Source organism: Muntiacus reevesi, chromosome 4 (assembly GCF_963930625.1).
Source record: "Muntiacus reevesi chromosome 4, mMunRee1.1, whole genome shotgun sequence".
Classification (NCBI taxonomy): Eukaryota; Metazoa; Chordata; class Mammalia; order Artiodactyla; family Cervidae; genus Muntiacus; species Muntiacus reevesi.
This window is the reverse complement of record NC_089252.1, coordinates 64,126,931-64,152,584: the sequence shown is the minus strand read 5'-3', so window position 1 is coordinate 64,152,584 and position 25,654 is coordinate 64,126,931. Positions and strand designations below refer to the sequence as shown.

The following is a 25,654-nucleotide window of genomic DNA, read 5'->3' as shown; positions in this document are numbered from 1 at the left end:
GGATAGTCATGTATTTTAATTATCAACTTTAAGAAGGAGTCATGTAATATTTATAGTCTTTAGATAATTAATTCTAACTACAATATCAGGTGAATGAAAAGCCCCTTTTTGTGCTCATCACTCTGTTGCAGCTAAAGAATAAATTACTTTTTTACTTTTTTTTTTTCAAACACTCATATCCCAAACTTAGACTTAGTGAGGTATTTATTTACTAATCAGCATAATATAAAGTGACAGGGCAAACCTCCACTTGCTAAAAAATCCTAGTGACTATCTCTTGAGAGATAGGGAAGCTATAGACTTTTTCATATTTTACTCTCTCTTGCCTTTTATTTTCAATAATCTTAATAAACAGTTAGAAATTACAGCAAAAGGGAGGCTTTTGCTAAATGTATATAAAAAAAAAAACAACTAATGTCTCTGAAACCAAGAAAAGTATTAGTACCATAACATAAGAATTTTAATTACATGTAAATTTAAACCAAATGTTACTGGAATAGCCCGCCATTTCCTTTCCAACTTCTGCTCTCCAAGGAATTCCAAACTCAGGAGCACATTGTCAGCGAAGTAACTCTGAACATAGCCAGATATGTAATTTCTGTTTTCAGTTAGTCTTGTGACACATGTGTTTTCATTCGTTCCTAAGACACAGAGGGACCCCTCAACTTTTAAGTCATAATATGAAAATCCCATTTTGTTATTATTTCTATAAAACGGTGAAATGATGGAGGATATTCTGCAAGTAAAGGCAAGAAGGGTGTTGTTCTTTATATATGATGTGAGGAGGGCCCATGTTTGCTTTCTTGTTTTTGCCTACCCATTCAAAATCTTTTCCCCACGCTTCCCTTTATAACCAACAGGAGACATTGGCCAAATGTTGGACTAAACACAGGGCTGAGGTCTTTGGACATGAGGTGGTCAGTAGAACAAAAATAGCAACTCAAGAGGCACAACAACCATCAGAAGAGAGTAAAACCTGTTCTCTGATATGTACATCCCAAATATTAAAGCCACACAAGACACTCAAGCACAGAGCTGGTGTTATGCTGTCATCCATTCACGTATGGCTTCCCAGGTGGCTCATTGGTAAAGAATCCTCCTGCCAAAGCAGCAGATGAAGGTTCGGTCCCTGGGTCAGGAAGAACCCCTGGAGGAGGAAATGGAAACCTACTCCAGAATTCTTGTTGGAAAATCCCATGGACAGAGGAGCCTGGCCGGTACAGTTCATGGGGTCAGACACGACTTCACAACTGAGCACACTCGCACACACGGTTCACATACAACGATGCAACATGAGAGTCCTTCTCAAGTCACATGTTTAAGAGTCAAACTTATTTTTAGAACAATCTTTTGACTTCAATCAATTCGTTCTGCCTTTTTCAGACTTTCTCCTCTGTCATTAACCAAAGGAAAACTCAAATCTTTTCCTAATAAAATGTTTGTAAAACATGCAAAATAGATCCTGGCCCGTAGTGGGAACTCAGTGTTTGGTGGTCTGAAATAACAGGAGAAACGCATGGTGTCTGTTCATAATTTTGCAAGGAAAACAATGTTAACATAACTAAAGAATTGCTGAAAATAGTCAATGATATTAAGTGGTAAATTATCTGACAGAGGCAATAAGAATGCACAGAAAAGAGAATTTACCAAGAGCCAAAGTAGACAGGGGAGCTTCCATCTAGTCAGTAGAATTTTAATTTACTGATAATCTAAGTCTGGTTTAAAATAGATGAAGATGCCAGAAAGATATAACCTGGGGAGGGGGGATGAGTTGAGTAAAAACCCAGGAGTAAAGTGCCTGGTCTGCTTAGTGTGAAAGGTACATATTGAAACACAATGGAAAACGCTGCGAGCTGATTCATATTAGGAGGCCCTTTAAAGCTATCCTGAGGAATTCAAACTTGATATAGAATGGAATAACAAGTCACGGGCAGGTTTTAACCAAGCAAGGGGCATGATGAAAGCACTGTTTACAGAAGGCAGTGAATCTGCAAAAGCACTCGGAGTCCTAATGTTCTTACCAAGACCCTGAACGTAGGGCAGCTGGGTGATAAATGGCTACAATTTTATCCTGGTTTCCAATCACAACCAAAATCACTGGAATGATGTTTTCTTGGTTCTACATCCAGGTACTGAGGACCTAAGATGTGGTTCATCCATTTATTATTTTATTCTTCTAGACATTCATGGGATAACAACTGTTTCACACAAGTGCTAAGCACAAGTGAACAAGAAATGAACAAGATAATGGTGTATCCTGAAGAAGTGTATAATTCTTGTCCAAGATAAGCCCACCATCTAAGAGGTACAATTAAACACACACACACACACACACACTGATTATATCCAGTTTTCTAAGTGCTGGGGAGACTTTCGGGAAAACAAGGGGTTTTATTAAGAAAGACAGAGGAAGGGTGTCTAGACCGGCTCGGGCAGGGGTGGAGGGAGAGAGAAAACTTCGAAGGCTTTGTTCTCACCAGCGGAATCTCCCAGACAAACGGAGGGCACAAGCAGCGCAGGGGAGGAGTGGGATGTCAGAGATGAGTGCTCGGACTTTAGGACAAAGCAGACCTAATTTACATCCCACATCTGCTATTTCGTGCTTGTGGAGACAAGGGCAAGCTCCTTGTCTCTCACACATATAACACAGAGATAATAATTAAAATAATTTGAAAAACCTACCATCACGTATATGAAGCTCTCAGTATAATTTCTGTACATGGTAAGTGTTCAGTAAATACCAGGTTTTATTATTAAATGAGAGGTGTAATGATTGTTCCCAACAAAAAGAATAGGTACCATAGTGCCTTTGCATATGACTTGTTAATAGTTGGGAATAATTAGCTACATGGTAAGAGGTAAGAACTGACCAGGGTCATCATACGGCTTGCCTATGTTGTCCACTGCACTAGCAGAGCTGGGAATTACACGGGAATTACAATGAAAACTCTCCAGGGCTGGAATTGGCAGGGTTCACTTTTTACAAAAAGTGCAGTATTTCTGGAGTTAGAGAGTGGAGAACAGTTCGGACCATGAAAAGCCTTGTACTCTATGATAGTTAGAAGTTTATCATTTATGACATCTCATTCAAATGCTACAGATTCAAATTTGTACAGATATAATCGAATTTCAACGAAGATACACATCTTTAAACTTTACCATTATTGAATAAATGAATGTTTTCTTCTTGCTGCATTTCAGAACTGATAAGTTATGCTGACACTTCTTGACTTTTTTTTTTCTAGATAGCACAGTAAAATATATAGAGAGGAGATTCAATAATCAGTATATCACCATACAAAGAATCGTCATAGTCACAGCTCCATGACTTCTTCAAGTTCATAGCCTTTTGAATGTACTAATTTTACAGAACATTGTTCAGATTTTAGACACAATTTTATGATTTGCTTTATTGGGGCTATCTTTTAATGCATTAATTGAGAACTATTTATGAGCCCTTATTACATGCCAGGTCTTGGTTATGCAGATATAAGAAAATATGATCCCTCCCTCAAAGAATTTACAATCCAGAAAAGAAGACATAAATGCCAACCAATAGTTGCATGTACCTTTGATAATCTTCAGGCAATATATTTTGACCTGGTTAGTAGCAGAGCATACAGAAATTTTTCTATTTTTTTTTTTTACATCGTATTACAGCTAGTTTCCCATGCCACAAAGTGTTAACAATGATCTTTTCAAACAGTTGTAAAATACTCCATTGCTTTAATCCGAGTTTAGTCACTCTTTACTTTAGAGTATTTAATTTATTTCAAAATTTTCAGCAGTATAAAGCTGAAGCAGCTCCTGCAACTCAATTCCAGAAAAATAAATGACCCAATCAAAAAATGGGCCAAAGAACTAAACAGACATTTCTCCAAAGAAGACATACAGATGGCTAACAAACACATGAAAAGATGTTCAACATCACTCATCATCAGAGAAATGCAAATCAAAACCACAATGAGGTACCATTACACGTCAGTCAGGATAACTGCTATCCAAAAGTCTACAAGCAATAAATGCTGGAGAGGGTGTGGAGAAAAGGGAACCCTCTTACACTGTTGGTGGGAATGCAAACTAGTAAAGCCACTATGGAAAACAGTGTGGAGATTTCTTAAAAAACTGGAAATAGAACTGCCATATAACCCAGCAATCCCACTCCTGGGCATACACACCGAGGAAATCAGATCTGAAAGAGACACGTGCACCCCAATGTTCATCGCAGCACTGTTTATAATAGCCAGGACATGGAAGCAACCTAGATGCCCATCAGCAGACGAATGGATAAGGAAGCTGCGGTACATATACACCATGGAATATTACTCAGCCATTAAAAAGAATTCATTTAATCAGTTCTAATGAGATGGATGAAACTGGAGCCTATTATACAGAGTGAAGTAAGCCAGAAAGATAAAGACCAATACAGTATACTAATGCATATTTATGCAATTTAGAAAGATGGTAACGATAACCCTATATGCAAAACAGAAAAAGAGACACAGATGTACAGAACAGACTTTTAGACTCTGTGGGAGAAGGTGAGGGTGGGATGTTCTGAGAGAATAGCACTGAAGCAAGTATACTATCAAGGGTGAAACAGATCACCATCCCAGGTTGGATGCATGAGACAAGTGCTCAGGGCTGGTGCACTGGGATGACCCAGAGGGATCTGCTGGGGAGGGAGGCGGGAGGGGGGATTGGGATGGGGAAACACATGTAAATCCATGGGTGATTCATGTCAATGTATGACAAAAACCACTACAATATTGTAAAGTAATTAGCCTCCAACTAATAAAAATAAATGAAAAATAAATAAATAAATAAAAGTTAAAAAAAAAAAAGTAAAGCTGACCCATTCATGAGTCTAGCTTTACCATACCTAAAAGAACACATCTTTAGGGAAAAAAAATGACAAGAGTGAGTTTATTTTACTGAAAGGACTAGAAATTTTAGTGACTCTTGAAAGAGTTATCACAGAATAAAACAAACAACTTCTGCTTTTATAAAAGACTGATAAAAATGAGGCATCTCTATGGCCCCTTTAATTTTTCTCTTGGTTGCTTCTTACAGATAATGATCAATAATTTCACCAATTACCACTCATTTCCACTTTGTTTGGGTCTACACTTTAAGGCTTAGAAGAATCCTACCAGTTTCCGTTCTTTAAATAAGCCGCCAAGCCATGGACCAAGGACACAGTTAAGTCTTAATGACGCACATGTTACCCGGGAGGTCATTTTTTTCCTTGCTGGTTGGGACAACGTCTGTATGACCTGGGCAGAGCATCAGCCCCAGTTCCTGGCTGGAGAGAGGGAAGCATTTCCTCTCTAAACTTAGAGACTGACTTTGTATTTCTGGAGTGGATCTGAAGGTCACAGCCCCTGTGTTTCCACACGTGTGCAGTTAGCTAATGACAGCTGGGAACTCTGAACACAATCATCTACAAATTGTTCAGAGAACAAAGCCTGAATGAGACCACTGGCGACGCAGAGCTTCAGCTAACACTTGAACTCTTGAGTGAAATCCAAATGAGAAAGCTTTGCCTTTTTCTCTCATTGTTTGTCCAAAATATTCAAGGAACTCCGGCAATGGCCAAGTCAACTGGTTACTATGGAGGAACACAAATGCTGTGCCAGCGATGGACGTTACAGTTTCCAGGGCAAGGCGACTTCCTGGTTGCCTATTATAACAATCTTCAGCTTGACAAGAAACCCCACGAAACATTCATGCCCTTCCTCAGAATGACTTAATTTTGGTTACAAATAGGAAATGGCTACTTTTCCTACAAAAGTCTCAGCCACAAAAACAGGCTAAATGCAGACAGTAGTATTGGAGAAGAAAACCGATTCTCTCAACAGTCCCAGTAAGTAGGACCTACATATAAGTCTGCGTTTGGAAGGAGAACATCCAGCCTGAGACATGTAACCCTCAGGGACTAGACCAGAAAGAAACAGAGCTACTATCCAAGACTCAGCAAAATTCAGACTCAGATTTGAGCAGGCGATTCTAAAGAGAGGAAATAAAGCATGTATCTGTTGACTAAACAGGGCACAGACGCTCAAAGTTTCTTTAAAACACAGGAGCATTAGAGATGAGGCGACCTTAGGGTGGGGTCGGAGACTCAAAGGCAACTTCAGACAATAGGAGACTATGCGGCTAGGGAAGAATCTTTGGAGAAAAACCAGCTTGAAAAAGGAAAACCTGACCTAAGCAGAAATTTGGGTATATTGCTGCAAGAAACTGGTCATGGACAAATTCAAGATATTAAAAGCCTTTTTGATTAAACTTGATCAGACCTTTAGAATCCAAATAGAAAATAGTCATTTACCCCCAAGTTCATCCTTCCGGGAGACAATGACCCCAAAACATTCTCCAAAATTAAGGGAAGGCTATTTAAAGAAAAGAATGGACTCTGGGTAAGTGCTTGCAATGGAGTGGCTTCTTCAGAGGTCTTAACCCATGCCTATGAGCAAACATGGGAGTCCAGCCAAACAGAATTGAAATAAGATGAAAGAGAATGTTTGCTGTGAGACCCTTCCACATGGGCCCTGTAAGGAAGCGCATGCCTCATTCTGAATCCTGAAGAGAAGGGGAAATTATCAACCACACTGTGTCTGCCTACCACTATCCATAATTCTGTGATATTTCCCACTTAAAATTGATTACACTGCTACTCGCATTAAAGTTAACACAGATGGAAGGCTCGACAGTGGTCAGTATCACTTAAGTGCAAAACTGAGGTGAACAGAAAATGATTCCCAAAATATATATATAAAAAGAAAATAGCTCTAAATGAAACAAAATGATCAAAATATTTTCAAAAGGTACCTATGCTTTCAGGGCACAACCTGCCCATTCTTTTACGTTTGTGTCAGGTGACACAACAGAGCTAGAATCCCCATCAATATTGTTATAATGGAGTGGAAGGGGCGGGTGAGAACCAAATCATGTTTCTTTCAAACTTTCTGCCTGCACATAAACTCAAAACACTGTGCTTCTATCTGCTTATGATTACTACCATCCAGGTTCTGCCCTGCTAGTCTTGCATGCATGCTAAATTGCTTCAGTCATGTCCCACTCTTTGCGACCTTATGGAGTCACTGTAGCCCGCCAGGCTCCTCTGTCCATGGGATTCTCCAGGCAAGAATACTGGAGTAAGTTGCCATACCCTCCTCCAGGGGATCTTCCCAACCCAGGGATCAAACCCACATCTCTACATCTCCTGCACTGGTAGGCAGGTTCTTTACCATTAGCATCACCTGGGAAGCCCCATGTTTTTACTTATGGGGGTTACTTATGGGGATTATTTTGCAGGAGGAATTGCAAATAGTGAGGAGTGAAGATCTGACAGACTATCATTGGATTCTGGCAACAGTGGTCCACAAGTTATCCACCAGCTCCAGGTGTGTTTCATCTGCCGTAAAATGGAGATATTAGTAACTGTCGGAATTACTTGATACTCATTCCATAAGCTATTAAAAGTTGAATCTATGCATGCCTTCTGGGGCCAAGCAGGTACACAAGTGAGTGAAGTGGGCTGCTTTTATAAAAACGACAGAGTGGTTTAGGCACCACTGAAAAGTATTCACATCTAAATAATTTTAAGCAATGTTATAGCCAAACAACAATCCTTCAGTAGACAGATTGGCCCTGTGGATGAATTATAGGAATGTTCTAAGAGATTTCTAGACTCTGGGATACTGAACAACTATCTGACCAAGGCTGAATTGCACGGCATATTAATATAAACATGTCTCCTGCCTCCACAGTCACGGTTCACTGTGCCTCTGAGAACGCTCCAGGGTTTCATCAATTCATTTGCCAGCATTCTTTGTAAAGCAGGGTTTCCCTCCTGGGCAAATAAACCAAAGACATCATTCTTGACCCCACTGAGATCCACTTCCCTTTTTTTTCCTGTTTTGGCCATTCAGTCAGTTTTACTTGGTTTAGGAATTGATTGGTTGGTGGGTAGCTTTGTAGAAACAGGTTGAAGACTTTGCTTCCTGAACTTAAGGGAATTCAGGTGGGATACATAAGATAAAAATGTTGGCAAATGCCAATAGGTCTGACAGCCCTTGATGCTATAAGAGACTGTGGGTTAGTAGAGAAACCATCTGTCTTCCTCACCAAACAGATCAACTGCCCTTCAGTTTGTCTTCACGGCTGATTGTTTCACCAACATGGACCATAGTGGCTTTTGGTTTTCCACTGAAGGTCACTTATAAACTGGAAAACTGTGTTTTATCTGGAAAGTTACCCTTAATATGACTTTTTAAAATATTGGATTGGCCAACAAGTTCACTCAGGTTTTTCCATAAGACCTTATAGAAAAACCCAAATGAAATTTTTGACCAGCCCAATAATTACTGAAACAAGAAGCAGAGTCAAAGAACTAGCTCTAGATTAGTAACTTTAAAAAGATAGAGGAAAGACAGGCTGACTTAGACAACATAATAAAATGTGTGATTTGTACTAATAGTCCATGTTCATAGGACATACTAGGTGGAAATACGATGATACAAGAAGAAATGTTAAACTTTTACACAGACTTCTCCCTAACCTTAATATATACACATTATATCAATGCTTGATCAAGTTTGTAATTGATAATTATATATGCAATGTTAGTATCTTATTGCTTGTCTTACATTATCTTCTCACAATAGAAGAAAATTGCCAAGCAGCCAATCACCGTCTAAGGCACAACCTCCCCTGGACTTGTTTAGTTTATATAACACAGAAGATGCTTAGTTACAAAGAATGGTGAGGATTGTGCCTCAAGCTTCTTTTAAGGAAGTTACATTCTATTAAATTACAAGTGTGAGTCAGTCATGTCTGACTCTCTGCAACGCCATGGACTGTAGCCTGCCGGGCTTCTCTGTCCATGGGATTCTCTAGGCAAGAATACTGCAGCAGGTAGTCATTCCCTTCTCCAGGGGATCCTCCCAACCCAGGGACCAAACCCAGTCTCCTGCACTGCAGATGGGTTGTTCACCATCTGAGCCACCAGGGAAGCCCAACAAACTTAGATACAAGTCTTTATAAGATGACTTTCAAAAGTCTCTCATGATACAAGTATCTCGTAATTATGTTCCACTGTCTTACATATACACAAAACCCCTGGTTAATAATATACATATAATAATATATGTAATAAATAAATTATATATTAATGAATATATTAATACATATGAAAGTTATATATGCACATAACATATTTCACTTGAAGCTATTCTTATTTGATTTAAAACAATGTTTAAAAATTGAGTAACACTGGAGGAAATTCCAGATTTCCTATGAGAATCTTTGGTTTGTTAAGGGTTTCTGTTAGTTGGGAGAAAATACTTGCAAAACTTTTACTGGATAAAAGGTCAATATCCAAAATATGTGACTTCCCCGGTGGCTCAGCAGTGAAGTTTCCATCTGCCAGTGCAGGAGACGTGGGTTGAATTCATGGGTCTAGAAGATCTGGAGAAGGAAATGACAACCCACTCCAGTATTCTTGCCTGGGAAATCCCATGGACAAAGGAGCCTGGTGGGCTACAGTCCATGGGTTCAAAAGAATCAGACACAACTTAATGACTGAACAACAACAACAATCCCAAATATATAAGGGACTCATACAACTTAATAGCATACAAACAAACAAAAACAACCCTGTTAACAAGTGGGTAAAGGATCCAAATAGATATTTTCCCAAAGAAAATATATTAATACAAGTGGCCAAAGATAGTAAAAAGATGTTCAACATCACTAATCCTCAGGGAAGTGCAAGTCAAAACCATAATGTCACCTCATACCTTATACCTGAAGCATGCTAAGTCACTTCAGTCGTGTGTGACTCTGCAACCCCATGGACTGTAGCCCACCAGGCCCCTCTGTCCATGGGATTCTCCAGGCAAGAATACTGGAGTGGGTTGCCATTCCCTTCTCTAGGGGATCTTCCCAACCCAGGGATCAAACCCGAGTCTCTTATGTCTCCTGCTTTGGCAGGCGGGTTCCTTACCACTAGTTTCAAGTAGAAAGCTCCATCTGTTAGGATAACTACTATCAAAAAAGATACCAAATGCAGACAAAAGGGAACCCCCACGCACTGTTAATGGGAATGTAAATCGGTGCCACCATCCTGGAAAAACAGTTTGGAGGTTCGTCAAAAACCTAGAAAGAAAAATACCATATAACCCAGCAATGCTTTTTCTGGGTAGTTATCTGAAGGAAAAGAAATCAGTACCTCAAAGATATACCTGCACCCCTTTGTTAACTGTATTCATAACAGCCAAGACATGCAAACAACCTAAGTGTCTATCAACAGATGAATAAAGAAAATATGATGTGTGTGTATATATATATGTATATATACAACAAAATATTATTCAGCCTTAAGAAAGGAGATCCTGCCATTTGTAACAACATGGATGAATCTGGAGAACATTATGCTAAATGAAATAAGTCATATACAGAAAGACAAATGCTGCATCATATCACTTACCAAAAAATCAAATATACAGAAACAGAGAGTAGAAATGTGGGGGGAATGAGGAGAAGTTGGTCTAAGGGTACAAAACTGTTGCTTTGTAAGCTGACCGTGTCTAGAGATCTCATGGGAGGCATGATGAAAATAGTTAATCCTGAAGAACTGGATCTTGAAAATGTGCTAACAGAGTGGATTTCAAGTACCCTCATCTCTCTCTCTCTCTCTCTCTCTCTCTCACACACACACAAACACACACACACACACACACACACACACACACACACGCAGACAAATGGTAACTCTGTGGACATCAGTTTGAGCAAACTCCAGGATTATGGTGAAGGACAGGAAAGCCTGACGTGCTACAGTCCATGGGGGTGCCAAGAGTCAGACATAGCTGAGTGGCTGAACAACTCTATAAGGTAACACGTTAATTAGCTTGACTATAGTAATCACTTCGTGGCATTCATGCATATTGTATCACCATGTTGTTCACCTTAAATAATGTAATTTCTATTTAAAAAATAAAATTCAAATAGCTTTCCATAGTCAAATTATTCTTAATTTCTTTTTTTTTCTATTTTATTTTATTTTTTTTATTTTTCAGTGGGTTTTGTCATACATTGATATGAATCAGCCATAGAGTTACACATAACTTGCTTCTCCATGAAAAATACAGTACTAGCCATAATTTTTATATTATATATATGAGATTAAAGAATTTTCTAGTTTTTAACCCCTTATTACTCAAAAACATTTCATGAGAACCTTTGAGTAATAACAGGTTAAAACTGTGGGTGGATGTGTCTCTTGGAATTTTGCCACTTGGTTTCATTTAGTACAATCTCAAACATCATTATTTTTCACATCAACTTTAAGCCCAAAGCCTCATGTGGTTTTTAGCACTGGCTTCTCTAAAATCTTTTGTTTCAGCTCCTGCTTTTCCCAGAGTGGACAAGCCCCGAGGATGTGAACAGCTGTTATATCTGCAGCTTAAGCGTTTTGTTATTTCTTCTTGAGAGAAATTGTATCTTCAAAAGCGGCACAGACTAGGTGTCCCATAGATGCTTCATGAATACAGGTTTCTTCCAACCCAGGGCTAATGTCAGCTTAATGACCAGTAGGTCTATTCAGATGCCTAGCAATTAAACTGCCATTTTCTAAAAGAAGTAGTACAAATTAAATGCAAACCTTGCTATTTTCTATTTCAAAACACACAGGGGAAACCAAGCTGGTTTTTAAAATAATCCTATGAAATAGAGACCTTATATCACCAATATTTTACGGATAAAGAGACATGTGAGCCCACTTACAGCCACTTACAGAATCATAACAAATGATACATTCATCCTTCGAATTCAATTTCAGTTTTTATAGTTCAGTTCTTTTTTCAGTCATGTGCACGGATTTTTCTCTTTACTACTCCAGAGTTCTCATTCCTTTACTGAAGAAAAGGAAAAATAGCTATTTTAAGAAAGACATGAATAATCATTAAGTCAAGGAGAACAACGGCAAGCATCAAATCAAATGACTGTTCACCATCCCGTAAACAAGCTATGCTTTTACTTTAAGCTTTTACTATGGTTCCAAAGCCAAGGAAGATAAGGAAGCAAGACTCTTTAGCTTTTTTCCTTCACCTCTTAGCTTGTACAACCATGCTACACAGTGAACATCACGACGAAGGGTGAACAAAGGCACACTTCTTTTTTCCTTTCGGAACCTACCAACTAGGAATGAATTCCACCACCTGCCACTGTGACGGATGGCACTTTTCCTCAAAGATATCAGGCTTATAGGCCTTGAAAAATCCTGAGGGCTATCATATAGCCATCACCGAAAAGTATGAACAAAAGTCCTTTAAGTACTTACACTTTTTGCTATAAACAAAGCCAGTCTCTTGGATAAACAACCAGGTCCTACTGTGTAGCACAGGGAACTAAATTCAATATCCTGGGATAAACTCCAATTGAAAAGAATATAACAAAGAATATGTGTGTGTGTGTGTGTGTGTGTATAACTGAGTCCCTATAATATATAGCAGAAATTAACACAACATTGTAAATCAACCACACTTCAATTAATTAAAAAAGAAAACTAAATTTTAAAATGCCAGTCTTAATAAACACATGCCAATTCATGAAACACACATTCCTTGAACAGTTCAAAAGTACACAGAACTGCATTAAGGTAAGATAAGTAAGCACTCTTGACAATATGGTTCTATGAGAAAAAAAATCCAAGTCCAAGGTCACAGAAAAATCTACCCTGCAGAACTCCCAGACACATTACAAATAGGGCTCTGTATAATTTTGAAAATACCTTTTTCTCATAGGTATAAATAACCTCCCTTGTGGCTCAGCTGGTAAAGAATCCACCTGCGATGCAGGAGACCTGGGTTCGATCCCTGGGTTGGGAAGATCCCCTGGAGAAGGGGAAGGCTACCCACTCAAGTATTCTGGCCTGGAGAATCCCATGGACAGAGGAGCCTGGTAGGCTACAGTCCATGGAGTCGCAAAGAGTCAGACACGACTGAGCGACTTCACTTTCAGTTTCACTTTAAAGAGCAACTGGGGGATGTGTGTATGTTATGTCTCCAGTACCCTCGGTATCTTTACAGGCCTGTGGAATACATACTCAACCATGTTCATTCTTTCTATTAATGTGACATCAAAGGCTCCCAGAGAGAAAGATAAAGTCCCTGGGATCTAAGACCACTCTGAACTGTCCCATTTCATCAACACTTCGGCAGTAGAAAGTATGGTCCACAAGAAGCCTGAGGAGTTTATAATCTAGATGAAGATACCCACTAATCACAAAAGCCCAAGAGATAAAGGGGTATAATGTCTTTGCTCACAGATGGCGCTCAAAGGAGGTGGACTTGTAAAGTGTGTAAACAGCATGGGGAGAGTCCACTGAGGACTTCCTGGGAAGGTGAATTATGGAGGAAATGACTGACACACAGCAGAGGTAAGAATGGGCATTTTACATATCTCTCAACATATATCAAACTCTAAACACCGGAAACTGAAAGACAGGAGCAGGAGAACAAACAGGATATCTGAAAAAAAGGATTTCTGTGAAAGTGTAAGATGTGGGTTTGCGACAGTCATATTCAGATTATGGCTGAAAGCAAAGGAACTCTACCATTTTACTTCTTAATTTTTATTTTATCTATGTATGTGTGTATGTGTTTATTTTACTATTTATGTGTCCATGCTGGGTCTTAGTTGCAGCACACAGAATCTTTAATTGCAGCAAGGCAAACTCTTAGTTGCGGCAAATGGGATCTGGTTCCCTGACCAGGGACCAAACCTAGGCTCCCTGCATTGGCAGCATGGTCTTAGCCACTGGACCACCAGGGAAACTCGTGATTTTTATTTTATATTGTAGTATAGGTGATTAACAGTGTTTTGTTAGTTTCAGCCGACTGATTCAGTTATACATATACATGTATCTATTATTTTTCAAATTCCTTTCCCATATAGGCTACCATTTTATTTTTAAGCCATTTTAAACTGCATAGAAATTATTTATATTTTTCCAATAAAATAATTTCTTTATACACAAAACAGATAGGGAGATAGGTAAGGATACTAAATAATACCAAATATAAATTTATACTTCAAAACAGCAATGTTACCTATTAATGTTGGTGGAGAGATTTCTTTTGCCTAATGTATATAATCATGGTGATTATAAGCAAATACTGAGTAAACACAGAGCTATACGACTCTTAAATAAAAATGTGCAGTTGCATGACTCCCAGAACATGAGGAGATATTTTGCTTTACATTAATCTCAAAGACTTCTCAAAGTTAACACAGCACCATCACATCATCATCATTTTCATAAAAGGACCCTCTAAAATACTGAATATACTGAACCGAGAATGGCAAGTTTGGGATGATTATCTTTAGACAGTTTTGGTCACAGGGTGGCACACGGGATCTTAGTTCCTCGACCAGGGATGGAACCCATGGCCCCTGCACTGAAAGCCTGGAATCGTAACCACTGGACCACCAGGGAAGTCCCCTGGAAGGATTATCTTTGACAGGAGAAGTGTCTTTATCTTCAGTTGTCTGGCTAAGTTGGAAACAACACATGGCGACCATTTACCCTCAAGGTAGGCGTCGTCTCTTAACTCTGGCTATAAGATGACAAACATTGGAATTTTCTCAAAAGAAGCCCAAGATGACAATTTCTCATGTCGATAAAAAAAGGTACCTATAGGAAAATTCTGAGTGAAATTACCAAAGTTCCTACACTAACTTTTTCTGAAATGAAAACCAAACTCAATATCAATACAAAGGAAGCCAATATATGTTCATATACTGAGCATCTGTGCCTGACTGTAAAATTAATACTGGGCTAGATGGGAGTACAATTCACAAAAGTGCAGGCAAAGAATCAAACACTTCATATCCCGAAGGGAAAGGGGAAATGCGGGTGTCTAAACAGAAGTGTTTTCATCTTTTTTTGGTAACCTAATCCCAATATTTGAAAATGAAATAAATGTGTTTTTCAAGTCACTTTGCTTCTTGGGCTCCTTGCTCTAGACTGTGGTCTCACCCCAAGGAAGGAGCCTGTGACTCTCAGATGTGATTCTCATATATTTCACAGCATTTACTTTAGTTTGTGCTGAACTGGGGAAGCAACAGGTAGTAGAAAAGAGGCTTTGCGTGGTGTTTAGCTTCTTCCTTTACTTGTTAAGTTTCCTGCTGGACCAGTCTGACGTAGGTATGCTCTTTCCTGGAAATCACATGGTTCTTATGCATACACATTTTACCCGGGTGCACGTCATTGTCACTTACTAGGACTGGTCCCTCGGTAGGGGCTACTGCATACTCTGCAAAGACAGAGGCAGGAGGTAGATGCCCTCTCACCCTCAACCCAAGTAAAGTGACTGGAGATCCATTCCCCATGGACAGAAACTCCAAAACGAGAACAGCAGGACAATTAAGAGTGGAGGATGGTTCTTACCCAAACCACATATTTCTCATTCTAGAAATCAGGAGACACGCACAGTAGGCTCCTTGGAAGTCAAAGGGGAGTGATCCTAAGAGGGCTCTGTGGTAGTCTCTATTTTGGCTAAAAGATGCATGCACACACGGGAGAATCCTGGGATGTAGCAAATACGGACTTTGAACCAGGCAAATCAAAAGGAAAACTGGAAGAAATGCCCCATAAAAGTAATTTAAACCACTGCAAGGGCACAGACCCTTTGAGTCTGCCCATGGAGACTGGACAGACATGTGTGTCTATCTACATGTACCATACTCGTGTTTTTGTTTTCGTTTTTTCTGTCTAATAAATATTTTATTCGCTTCACGACTTTCCATCTTTGTGGGAAGTCTTTTCTGCAAAGTCAGAGAGTCAAGGCCTGGTCACTGACCACTGGTCTAGTGGCTAGGATTCAGCACTCTCATAGCCATCACCTGGACTGCATCTCTGGCTGGGAACCAAAACCCCACTCCAAGCAGGCTGAGGCTACCTGAGACCAAGGCTACATAAAAATATGACAAAATAGAGCATCTATTCCCCCATCCAAGTTCATGGGGTGTAACACAAATCTCCTACACTTTCCCCACTTGCTATATAAATACTCCCCATCAGTAAGTAAGGGAGAAAATTAAATAATAAATAAAATGAATTAATTCTAACTTTGTTCATGTATACCGCCTCATACTTAGTTACCAAGAAATACTTTTATATACATTTTAAAAATATTTTTCAACATTTTTAGATTTTTCTATGTGGATCATTTTTTAAGCCTTCATTGAATTTCTTACAATATTGCTTCTGTTTTATGTTTTGGCTTTTTGGCCATAAGGCATGTGGGATCTTAGCACCTTGACCAGGAATTGAACCCACAACCCCTGCATTGGAGGATGAAGTCTTAACCACTGGACTGCCAGAGAAGTCCCCAGAAATACTTTTAAAAAGCAGGTAACACAGTTATGAATCTAGAACTGCTAAATGCATTTATTCACACCCCTCCCAGAAACAATATAGGTGGGTTCTATCCCTCTCTGTACAAATGAATCGAGTATGCAGAATTATTTCTTTTAGAGAAGAATAACAATTTATGGTTTCATTTAATAAAGAATGAATAAACTTCATGGATGATTTCAGAACTTTTGGATTATTGTGTTCAACTTTGATTTTAGGGGTCCAATGAAATGGTAAAGGCAACATAATCTTCCATAAATATAATTCAACCAGCCTGTGACAACAAAGACAAGAAGGGAGTATTTCAAGCTCTTAGAAGTCAGTATGCTTGGCACACTTTCATGGCTCTTATATCCTTTGGCTATTAAGCATGGAAACTTTCTATGGAATATCCATTACTCATTCCCTCTGCTCTAAACACATAGCCTGTCAGGAAAAAAATGGCTGGCAGGGGTGGGGGGTGGTATAGAGGAAGCCAAACTTAAAAAGCAGGAAAAGGCAGAGACAAGTCAATTCATGGAAGATTTACACCTTGTTTTCAATGGCTTCTTTTATTTCATTTCCCTTGACTTTTTTAAATTAGCAAATACACTGGACCCGGGAGGAAAACACATGGGGAAAAACAAAAAAACGAAAACAAAGCCATGCGGACCTCTGTGACTCGTACAACAGCTCTTATTGGGTTCTGGTGTCTGAGTGGGTGAATGAACTGTGGTCTGTTTTTCATTACTCTCCATCTGGAGCTGCGGCCTGCTTTGTTCATCAATTTCTGGTCATTTGGGCCTGCTGGTGACTGTTTTGTTTTATGCTGCCATATTATACAGAATGAAAGCTGCCGCAGCCACCACCCAAAAAAGAACAATTCTGAAAATGAGAGGTTATGCTGAAAGGGTTCCCCGAGACCCCTTCCAGAATCGTGTGAGTGTGTTTATCTCAGCCTGCCTACCTTACAGACTTAGAGAACCTGGGGTGGGAAGTGATGCAGTGTGGATGGGAACAACAACCTTTCTTTCAGATGCTAAGATACAGGAAGTGTCTAAAATTGGGTTAATATCTCAAGATTAATTTTGATGACTTTTCCTCTCACCTCTAAGGAGACTAGTGCATGCACCATCTCATACATTGCTTTCATCAGCTCATGAAAAACTGAATTCACATCATATCTTTAAAAACAAAATCAATAAATCCTGAGCATAGCCTAAGTCAAGAGGCCACATTGCAAATGATTCAAAAGCAAATGTCTCCAAGAAGACCAAATCCAATTTTCATTTTCTTATGACAGGCTCAAGGCCCTTAGTGATTTGTTTAAAAAAGCCACCCCAGGACTTCCCTGGTGGTCCAGTGGTTAAGAATCTGCCTTGCAGTGCAGAGGATACAGGTTCAAGCCCTGGTCAGGGAATTAAGATCCAATGCCACAGAGCAACTGCTGAGTCTTCAGCCTCAACAGGAGAAGCCACCTTATACTGCAACTGGAGAAAGCCTGCACACCGCAACGAACACCCATCAGAGCCAAAAGTAAAAACAATAATCGTAATTAACTAAATTAAAATGTCACCTCAGACACCTTTCCATTTCTTTCCTTAAGAAAGCATTGGTCACACCTCCCAGAATATTGGAAATAAAAGCAAAAATAAACAAATGGGACCTAATGAAAATTAAAAGCTTTTGCACCACAAAGGAAACTATAAGTAAGGTGAAAAGACAGCCCTCAGATTGGGAGAAAATAATAGCAAATGAGGAAACAGACAAAGGATTAATCTCAAAAATATATAAGCAACTCCTGAAGCTCAATTCCAGAAAAATAAATGACCCAATCAAAAAATGGGTCAAAGAACTAAACAGACATTTCTCCAAAGAAGACATAGAGATGGCTAACAAACACATGAAAAGATGCTCAACATCACTCATTATCAGAGAAATGCAAATCAAAACCACAATGAGGTACCATTACACGCCAGTCAGGATGGCTGCTATCCAAAAGTCTACAAGCAATAAATGCTGGAGAGGGTGTGGAGAAAAGGGAACCCTCTTACACTGTTGGTGGGAATGCAAACTAGTACAGCCACTGTGGAGAACAGTGTGGAGATTTCTTAAAAAACTGGAAATAGAACTACCATATGACCCAGCAATACCACTTCTGGGCATACACACCGAGGAATCCAGATCTGAAAGAGACACATGCACCCCAATGTTCATCGCAGCACTGTTTATAATAGCCAAGACATGGAAGCAACCTAGATGCCCATCAGCAGACGAATGGATAAGGAAGCTGTGGTACATATACACCATGGAATATTACTCAGCCGTTAAAAAGAATTCATTTGAATCAGTTCTAATGAGATGGATGAAACTGGAGCCCATTATACAGAGTGAAGTAAGCCAGAAAGATAAAGAACACTACAGTATACTAACACATATATATGGAATTTAGAAAGATGGTAACGATGGCCCTATATGCAGGGCAGAAGAAGAGATGCAGAAGTACAGAACAGACTTTTGAACTCTGTGGGAGAAGGTGAGGGTGGGATGTTTCAAAAGAACAGCATGTATATTATCTGTGGTGAAACAGACCACCAGCCCAGGTGGGAGGCATGAGTCAAGTGCTCAGGTCTGGTGGGCTGGGAAGACCCAGAGGAATCGGGTGGAGAGGGAGGTGGGATGGGGGACCGGGATGGGGAATACGTGTAACTCTATGGCTGATTCATGTCAATGTATGACAAAACCCACTGAAAAATAAAAAATAAATAAATAAATAAAAAAGAAAGCATTGGTCAAGAAGAACTCTCTTTTACCTTTTCATTAAAGAAGCAAAGGAAAAAAAAATGCATTCTCTCCGTATTCAGTTATTTTCAGGTAATGTTATTTTCCAAAAATAAACAAGCATAGTTATGCACTACTCAGAAATCACAGAAAGAGTCACAATATTGGAAATATAATTGAAACCACTTTAATCTTTCCAAAAGCTGTTTTTGCTTGGTTTTTTTGTTTTGTTTTGTTTTGTTTTTGCCTGAAAAGACAAACACATTTGGAGAAGTGTAAAGTTAATAATAATTTATCACCTTAATACAAACTTTTTTTTGCTTAATATTCACAGTGTTTTATGGAAACAGTCAATATGAGGTATTGTTGAACATTATCCATGTATTTTTGATTATTAAAGTGAAAAGTGGAAGTTGCTTGGTTATGTCAACTCTTTGTGACCCCATATAGTCCACGGAATTCTCCAGGCCAGAATACTGGAGTGGGTAGCCTTTCCCTTCTTCGGGGGATCTTCCCAACCCAGGGATCGAACCCAGGTCTCCCGCATTGCAGACAGACTCTGAATCACAAGGCAAGCCCATTTGATTATCAAGGCAGGCCCTATTATTGTTATTATTTTATAGATGAGGGAACTGAGGCACCCAGCAGAGTTGAAAGACTGGCCACAGGTCACCAGGCTACAAAGTGGGCAGTGTTCACACCATGCACTCTGGCCCCACCGCAGACGTAGCCACGAGCAACGCACCATGCTTGCTCAGTCACTTCAGTCACGCCCGAGTCTTTGCAACCAACCCTATGGGCTGTAGCCCACCACGGTTCTCTGTCAATGGGACTCTCCTGGCGAGAATCCTGCAGTGGGTTGCCATGCCCTTCTCCAGGGTATCCTCCCACCAGGGACTGAACCTATATCTCCTGCGTCTCCAGCATTGCAGATGGATTTTCTACTGCTGAGCCACTGGGGAAGCCCAACTGTGAGCAAATATTTCATAGCCCCATGTTTACCAAACACAGGATTTTACGTTCTTCCACAGTCATTTAACTTCCTCTAATAAACAATCCCATGGTGTGCCATAGTTTAGTCCTCTCAACAATGGCCACAGAACAGTAGTAGATGCTCCATACACTAGAATCAGAGTTTGCCTATATTTGCTCTCGTAGAATAAAGGGGTGCTAAGCATCAGCATATAAAACATCTTTAAAAATGTGTCTGAATATAATATTTGGGACAATGTCTCACTAGAATCACTAACATCATAGTACATCTCTGATTGCTCTTTCATACTGACTTTTTATTTTAAATAGATGCTACCAAACTAGCATGATCTTAACCCACTGCAGATAGTGCTTGCAGCCATGAAATTAAAAGATGCTTACTCCTTGGAACGAAAGTTATGACCAACTTAGATAGCATATTAAAAAGCAGAGACATTACTTTGCCAACAAAGGTCTGTCTAGTCAAGGCTATGGTTTTTCCAGTGGTCATGTATGGATGTGAGAGTTGGGCTGTGAAGAAAGTTGAGCCCCGAAAAATTGATGCTTTTGAACTGTGGTGTTGGAGAAGACTCTTGAGAGTCCCTTGGACTGCAAGGAGATCCAACCAGTCCATCCTAAAGGAGATCAGTCCTGGGTGTTCTTTGGAAGGACTGATGCTGAAGCTGAAACTCCAATACTTTGGCTATCTCATGCGAAGAGTTGACTCATTGGAAAAGACCCTGATGCTGGGAGGGATTGGGGGCAGGAGAAGAAGGGGACCACAGAGGATGAGATGGCTGGATGGCATCACCAACACTGTGGACAAGAGTTTGAGTAAACTCCGGGAGTTTGTGATGGACAGGGAGGCCTGGCGTGCTGCGATTCATGGGGTCGCAAAGAGCCGTACATGACTGAGTGACTGGACTGAACAGAACTGAACTGAACCCACTCCAATATTGTTGCCTGAAAAACTCCCTGGACAGAGGAGCCTGACGGGCTACAGTCCATAGTGTAACAAAGAGTCAGACATGACTGAGTGACTGAGCTCAACAAATAAAGAAGGGGTGAATCAGTTTCACAGCACCCAGCATTGGAGGGCCTGCAAGTTATGTCTGCAACGTGAGTGGATGTAAACGACCACTGCACATTGCTTTAATTTGTATCTTTCCAATCACTAACTAATTCATCCTGGGGACATAGGACCTTTGTAGCCCTCCCAAATGTGTTTTCCCCCTACCACCCCTTCTCTCATTGGATTTGTAAGCGGGGAGTCCTTGTTGCTCCTAACTCTGAATAGCTTCCCTCCTACCTCAAGTCTTCAACTGGAATCTCACATCACAGCAGTTTATAACCAACATGCCTTCATGTTCCCAATGGTCTTCAAATTCTTGGTATCTTTCCTACTATTTCTCCACAAGTACTTTTAGGATCAGTCCATTTTCCCAACATTACACCTGCTCCAATTCTTGGCTATTTAAATCAATACTTCAGTGCTGCTCTGGGGTCTGTCCCATCAACTCCTTGAATGTCACAGTGACCGTCCTCCCAACTTCAGCAACTCGCCTGCACACATCAACTATAAACTATTTTCCATAAATGCAATTGCACTCTCACTTCCAATTTTGAGGAGTTTCTATCTGTAACTATTTTAGGGGTCATTTTCCTGAAAAACAAAATACTGTAAATATGACTCAAAAATATCATTAAAGTAGTATTTTTCCCCAAACATGGAGGCAGCAGTAATACCTCTCTGTAACGAAGGTTTAGTTTTAGGCTACCCGCCCCCCACCTCATCATGTGCTTGGTGAAAGTTGAGTTTTGGCTATCACTGCCATCCACAGGCTCAAAACACTGAGGCCAGGAAAGGCCCCTGGAGTCTTAGACTACATGATCACCCCAACTTTTTCACATGCGCCTCAAGACAAAAGACCTACCTCTCATAAAATTCTCTTTACTACCCTTCCTCCAATGATGTCCCCAGGTGGTTCCTCCCTTTCTCCTCTCCTTTCCTCCCCCCATTTTCTCCTTCCAAATTTATCAGTGCTTCTTATGTTTGAGACAAGTACTCTCCAAAACTACTTTTTATATCTATATGATCATGAATAAAAATATTATGGAATAGTAGACTCAATATTTATGTATTTATGTGTTTAAAGAGAGCATTTGCAAATTTATACTGATATGTACATTATAAAACACACCCAGAAAGTTGATTTTAAAACAAAGACATGTTCTAATATCTTTTTCAAGTATCTCCAATAGACAATGACACATTCCCCTGCAATTCCCTGCTCCAAAGATAACATTTTCTAGATTACACAGGTCCTGTCTTCATTGACTAAAAAGGTCTCTTTGGAGAGAGACAGAGGCAATTAAATAAGCAGTTAGAGGGTAATGTGGATAGGAGTCTTAGGGGTTCAGAGAAGGATACCCACAGCATTTGTCCAGATCAAGAACTCCACAATTAAGAGATAACTGCATATGGGAACTCTGACAATCCATTTCAGCTACATCCTCTTCCTCTTCAAACCTTTTTATTACAGTTTTTCCAGGTTAGCAATCAAGCCTTTTGTTGTCCCCAGTATTGTAGACTGACAAGAGCTGCCTGCACTCTGAGCAAAACTTTGCCTAGTGGAGGCCCCCCTCATATAGACCACTCCATGGGTCAGACATGTCATGAGATCCACTGTGGTCTGCAGGACTCACTGGACTATGAAGCATCTGCCTTTCTGAGAGGGGCTCAGTCAGGTATAACTGACTGCCTGAGGCGGGTGCCTCAATGTTCTCTGTGCCTATAGACGAGTGCGTGCGTGCTAAGTTGCTTCAGTTGTGTCCGCCTCCTTTGCGACCTCATGGACTGTAGCCCTCCAGGCTCCTCTGTCCATGGGATTCTCCAGGAAGGAATGCTGGAGTGGGTTGCCATGCCCTCCTCCAGGGGATCTTCCTGACTCAGGGATCGAACCCATGTCTCCTGAGGCTCCTGCACTGCAGATGGATTCTTTACTGTTGAACCACCAGGGAAGCCTGTTTCCATAAATATTTTTAACCCAAAGACTTTGGGAATCAGGCAGGCATGTCTGGAAGCAATATAACCAACAGTCTAATGCTTCTCACACACACATGCTTCCCACAAGATGACAGTGGAGAGTTACTCACAGTTGTGGCCCAACTCTGTACGTATACATCATCCAAGGCTGTTTTTAGCCACCCACATCATGCCCCCCACTCCATCCCCTCCCCTACAAGGATCCTTTGCTGTCCTTTGTACTCCCTTGGTTATGGTAACCATAGCAACTCTGAGCTGCCGTGTAGCTCTGCCTTGACCTCTCCCTCAAGGATGCTACCCCAGGACCTCTAGATCAGGGCACCTGATATATCACCTCAGCACTTCTCCCCAAGACTCACTCACACCCCTTCTGGACTTCCTGCCTCAGTCATTGACACAGCCCTCCTCCCCAATCACAGCAGTTCAATATGTGAATTTCATTACCCATGTCCTTTCACCTTCACAGAAAATATCTAATTCTACCCCTGAAAACTCATGATAGCTCCCTTTCCATTTCTCTACCAGTGCCTGGAGGACCTTCCTCATTTTCCTGGTCATCTATGTGTTTGAAATCTGCATTGTTTTCTCTCTGCCTCCAGTTTCCTCCCTTTTGTAACTCGGTTTTACTTGCTTTGGCAAAATAACTAGAACTCAAGATAAAACCATATCATTTCTGCTCAAAAAAAAAAAGCAACAGTTATGCAAACAATTAAGTTCAAAACATTCAGGATAGCTCTAAAAATGCCTCCAAAATCCTAACCCCTTCCATCCTTCTAATGATACCCTTACTGGGGCATTTTTCTATTTCTGGTATGTGAGTCTGCTCAATTACATTCTGAAATTCTTCCTCCTGAACATCAACCTTTCTAGGCCAATTCATTCTGCCTTTTCAAACTTCATTCTCCAAAAGGGAATCCTCATATTCTCCTCTCATCCTATTTTGTGGATTCCTGTATTGAAGCCATCTCTGCTATACTCTCACATGTATTAGGCTTCTGAATCCTAACACATATATTAGGATTACTTTCTTGGTAGCTTCATTTTCAACTAGAAATTGAGCTATTAGATGATAGAAATGTTGTCTTACCACTTTTTGTCTTGTAGTAGCTAAATTCCCAGGGCATTTGTGAGTTTATAGGAGAAAAGGAATGCCACTTTTTCTTTAATTGATGAATTGAATCTGACCATTCTCCAATTAAGTCAGGATATATATGCAGCATTTAAATGTCCCGAAAATTTGTATACATTACATTTGTATGAGAAAGAGGGGCAATGTTTAGAATGACCTTGTATCTAACATATTTCTTGATGTTGGTATTATAAAAATGACTGGATTAGAGAAAGAGCAAATAACACATGTTACAAGAAGCATTCCAATTTTCCAGTAAAAACGGAGTCAAGCAAGAGAGACCATTTAGATTTCATGAATAAATGAATGCCACCCTTAAAAGAGTATGGATTCCCAGACATGAAAAATACATGAGCCACAGATACAGTCAAATAACTTCAGAAATATTTCCAGGAAAAGGAAAAGGGCTTGATATGATACAAATTCTGAGATACCGTGAGATGCTTACAGCTGAAGCTTACACACAATGGGCCCACCAGTGAATCCATTCCTAGTCAAACAATGGAGCTAAAGCCTTAAACAACAGATAAATGAAAATGTGTTTTGCATGGGGAGTTTTCCCCAGAGTTCCTCATTTTTATATAGGAAATCAATTTGCATCACTGATGATATCATTCAAATCAGACAACCCAGAGTTGTTAGGAGGTAATTTAGTCTTACGCTGAAGCAATTTGATACTTTTTCTGATTTGTGATTTTCATTTTGTTTGTTAATGAAAAAACATTAATGAGCAATGTTACTAGAAATATAACTCATCAAAGCCCAGGCATCATTATAAACAGGTTGCCATATACTGTACACAGGAATCCTCATGCAGCTGATGCCCAGACCTCGCCTGGCAGGAGCCATCGGTGGGAGACACGGGTGTGAGCCCACTTACAGATGTCCTGACACATACCTTTGCACTGATTTGTGTTTTTGTCAAGGATTGCCTTTGTGGATACGATTTTTCCATACCTGAAATAGAGAGAGAAAAATGCATGTTATTGTAACTCAGTGGACACTTAAAACACTGTGATGAACATTGGCGCACACACATTTAAGCAGGAATAAGCCAAGCAAACAAGCTCCGAATCCCCATTTCACAGCTGGATAACCTCTTTTCACCAGCGCCTCTTTACAGCTCGAGAATGGGCTTCCTTCCCTCCATAATCACTGGGTTGAACCTTCAAAAGTAAACCTGTCAGGCTGTCATAGCTGGCTGAGAGGGGATTGTGTGTGATTGTGATCAAAGCAAATTATACTCTGTGGATTCATGGAAAAAATGCACAAAACTTGGAACCAGACGGATCAGCGCCTGTGTCCAACTCTGGCGTTTAGC

General features: G+C 40.1%; 1 protein-coding gene across 6 annotated transcripts in view; it reads right to left on the bottom strand.

Annotated features, from left to right (window-relative positions):
• The window catches only part of RBMS3 (RNA binding motif single stranded interacting protein 3), a 773,699-nt gene that overhangs the window by 519,256 nt on the left and 228,789 nt on the right, over nucleotides 1-25,654 (bottom strand). For all 6 annotated transcript variants that reach the window (XM_065932912.1, XM_065932913.1, XM_065932916.1 and 3 more), the window contains exon 3: nucleotides 25,232-25,290. In XM_065932912.1, the coding sequence (XP_065788984.1) occupies nucleotides 25,232-25,290 (59 nt within the window). The remainder of the gene's footprint in view (nucleotides 1-25,231; nucleotides 25,291-25,654) is intronic.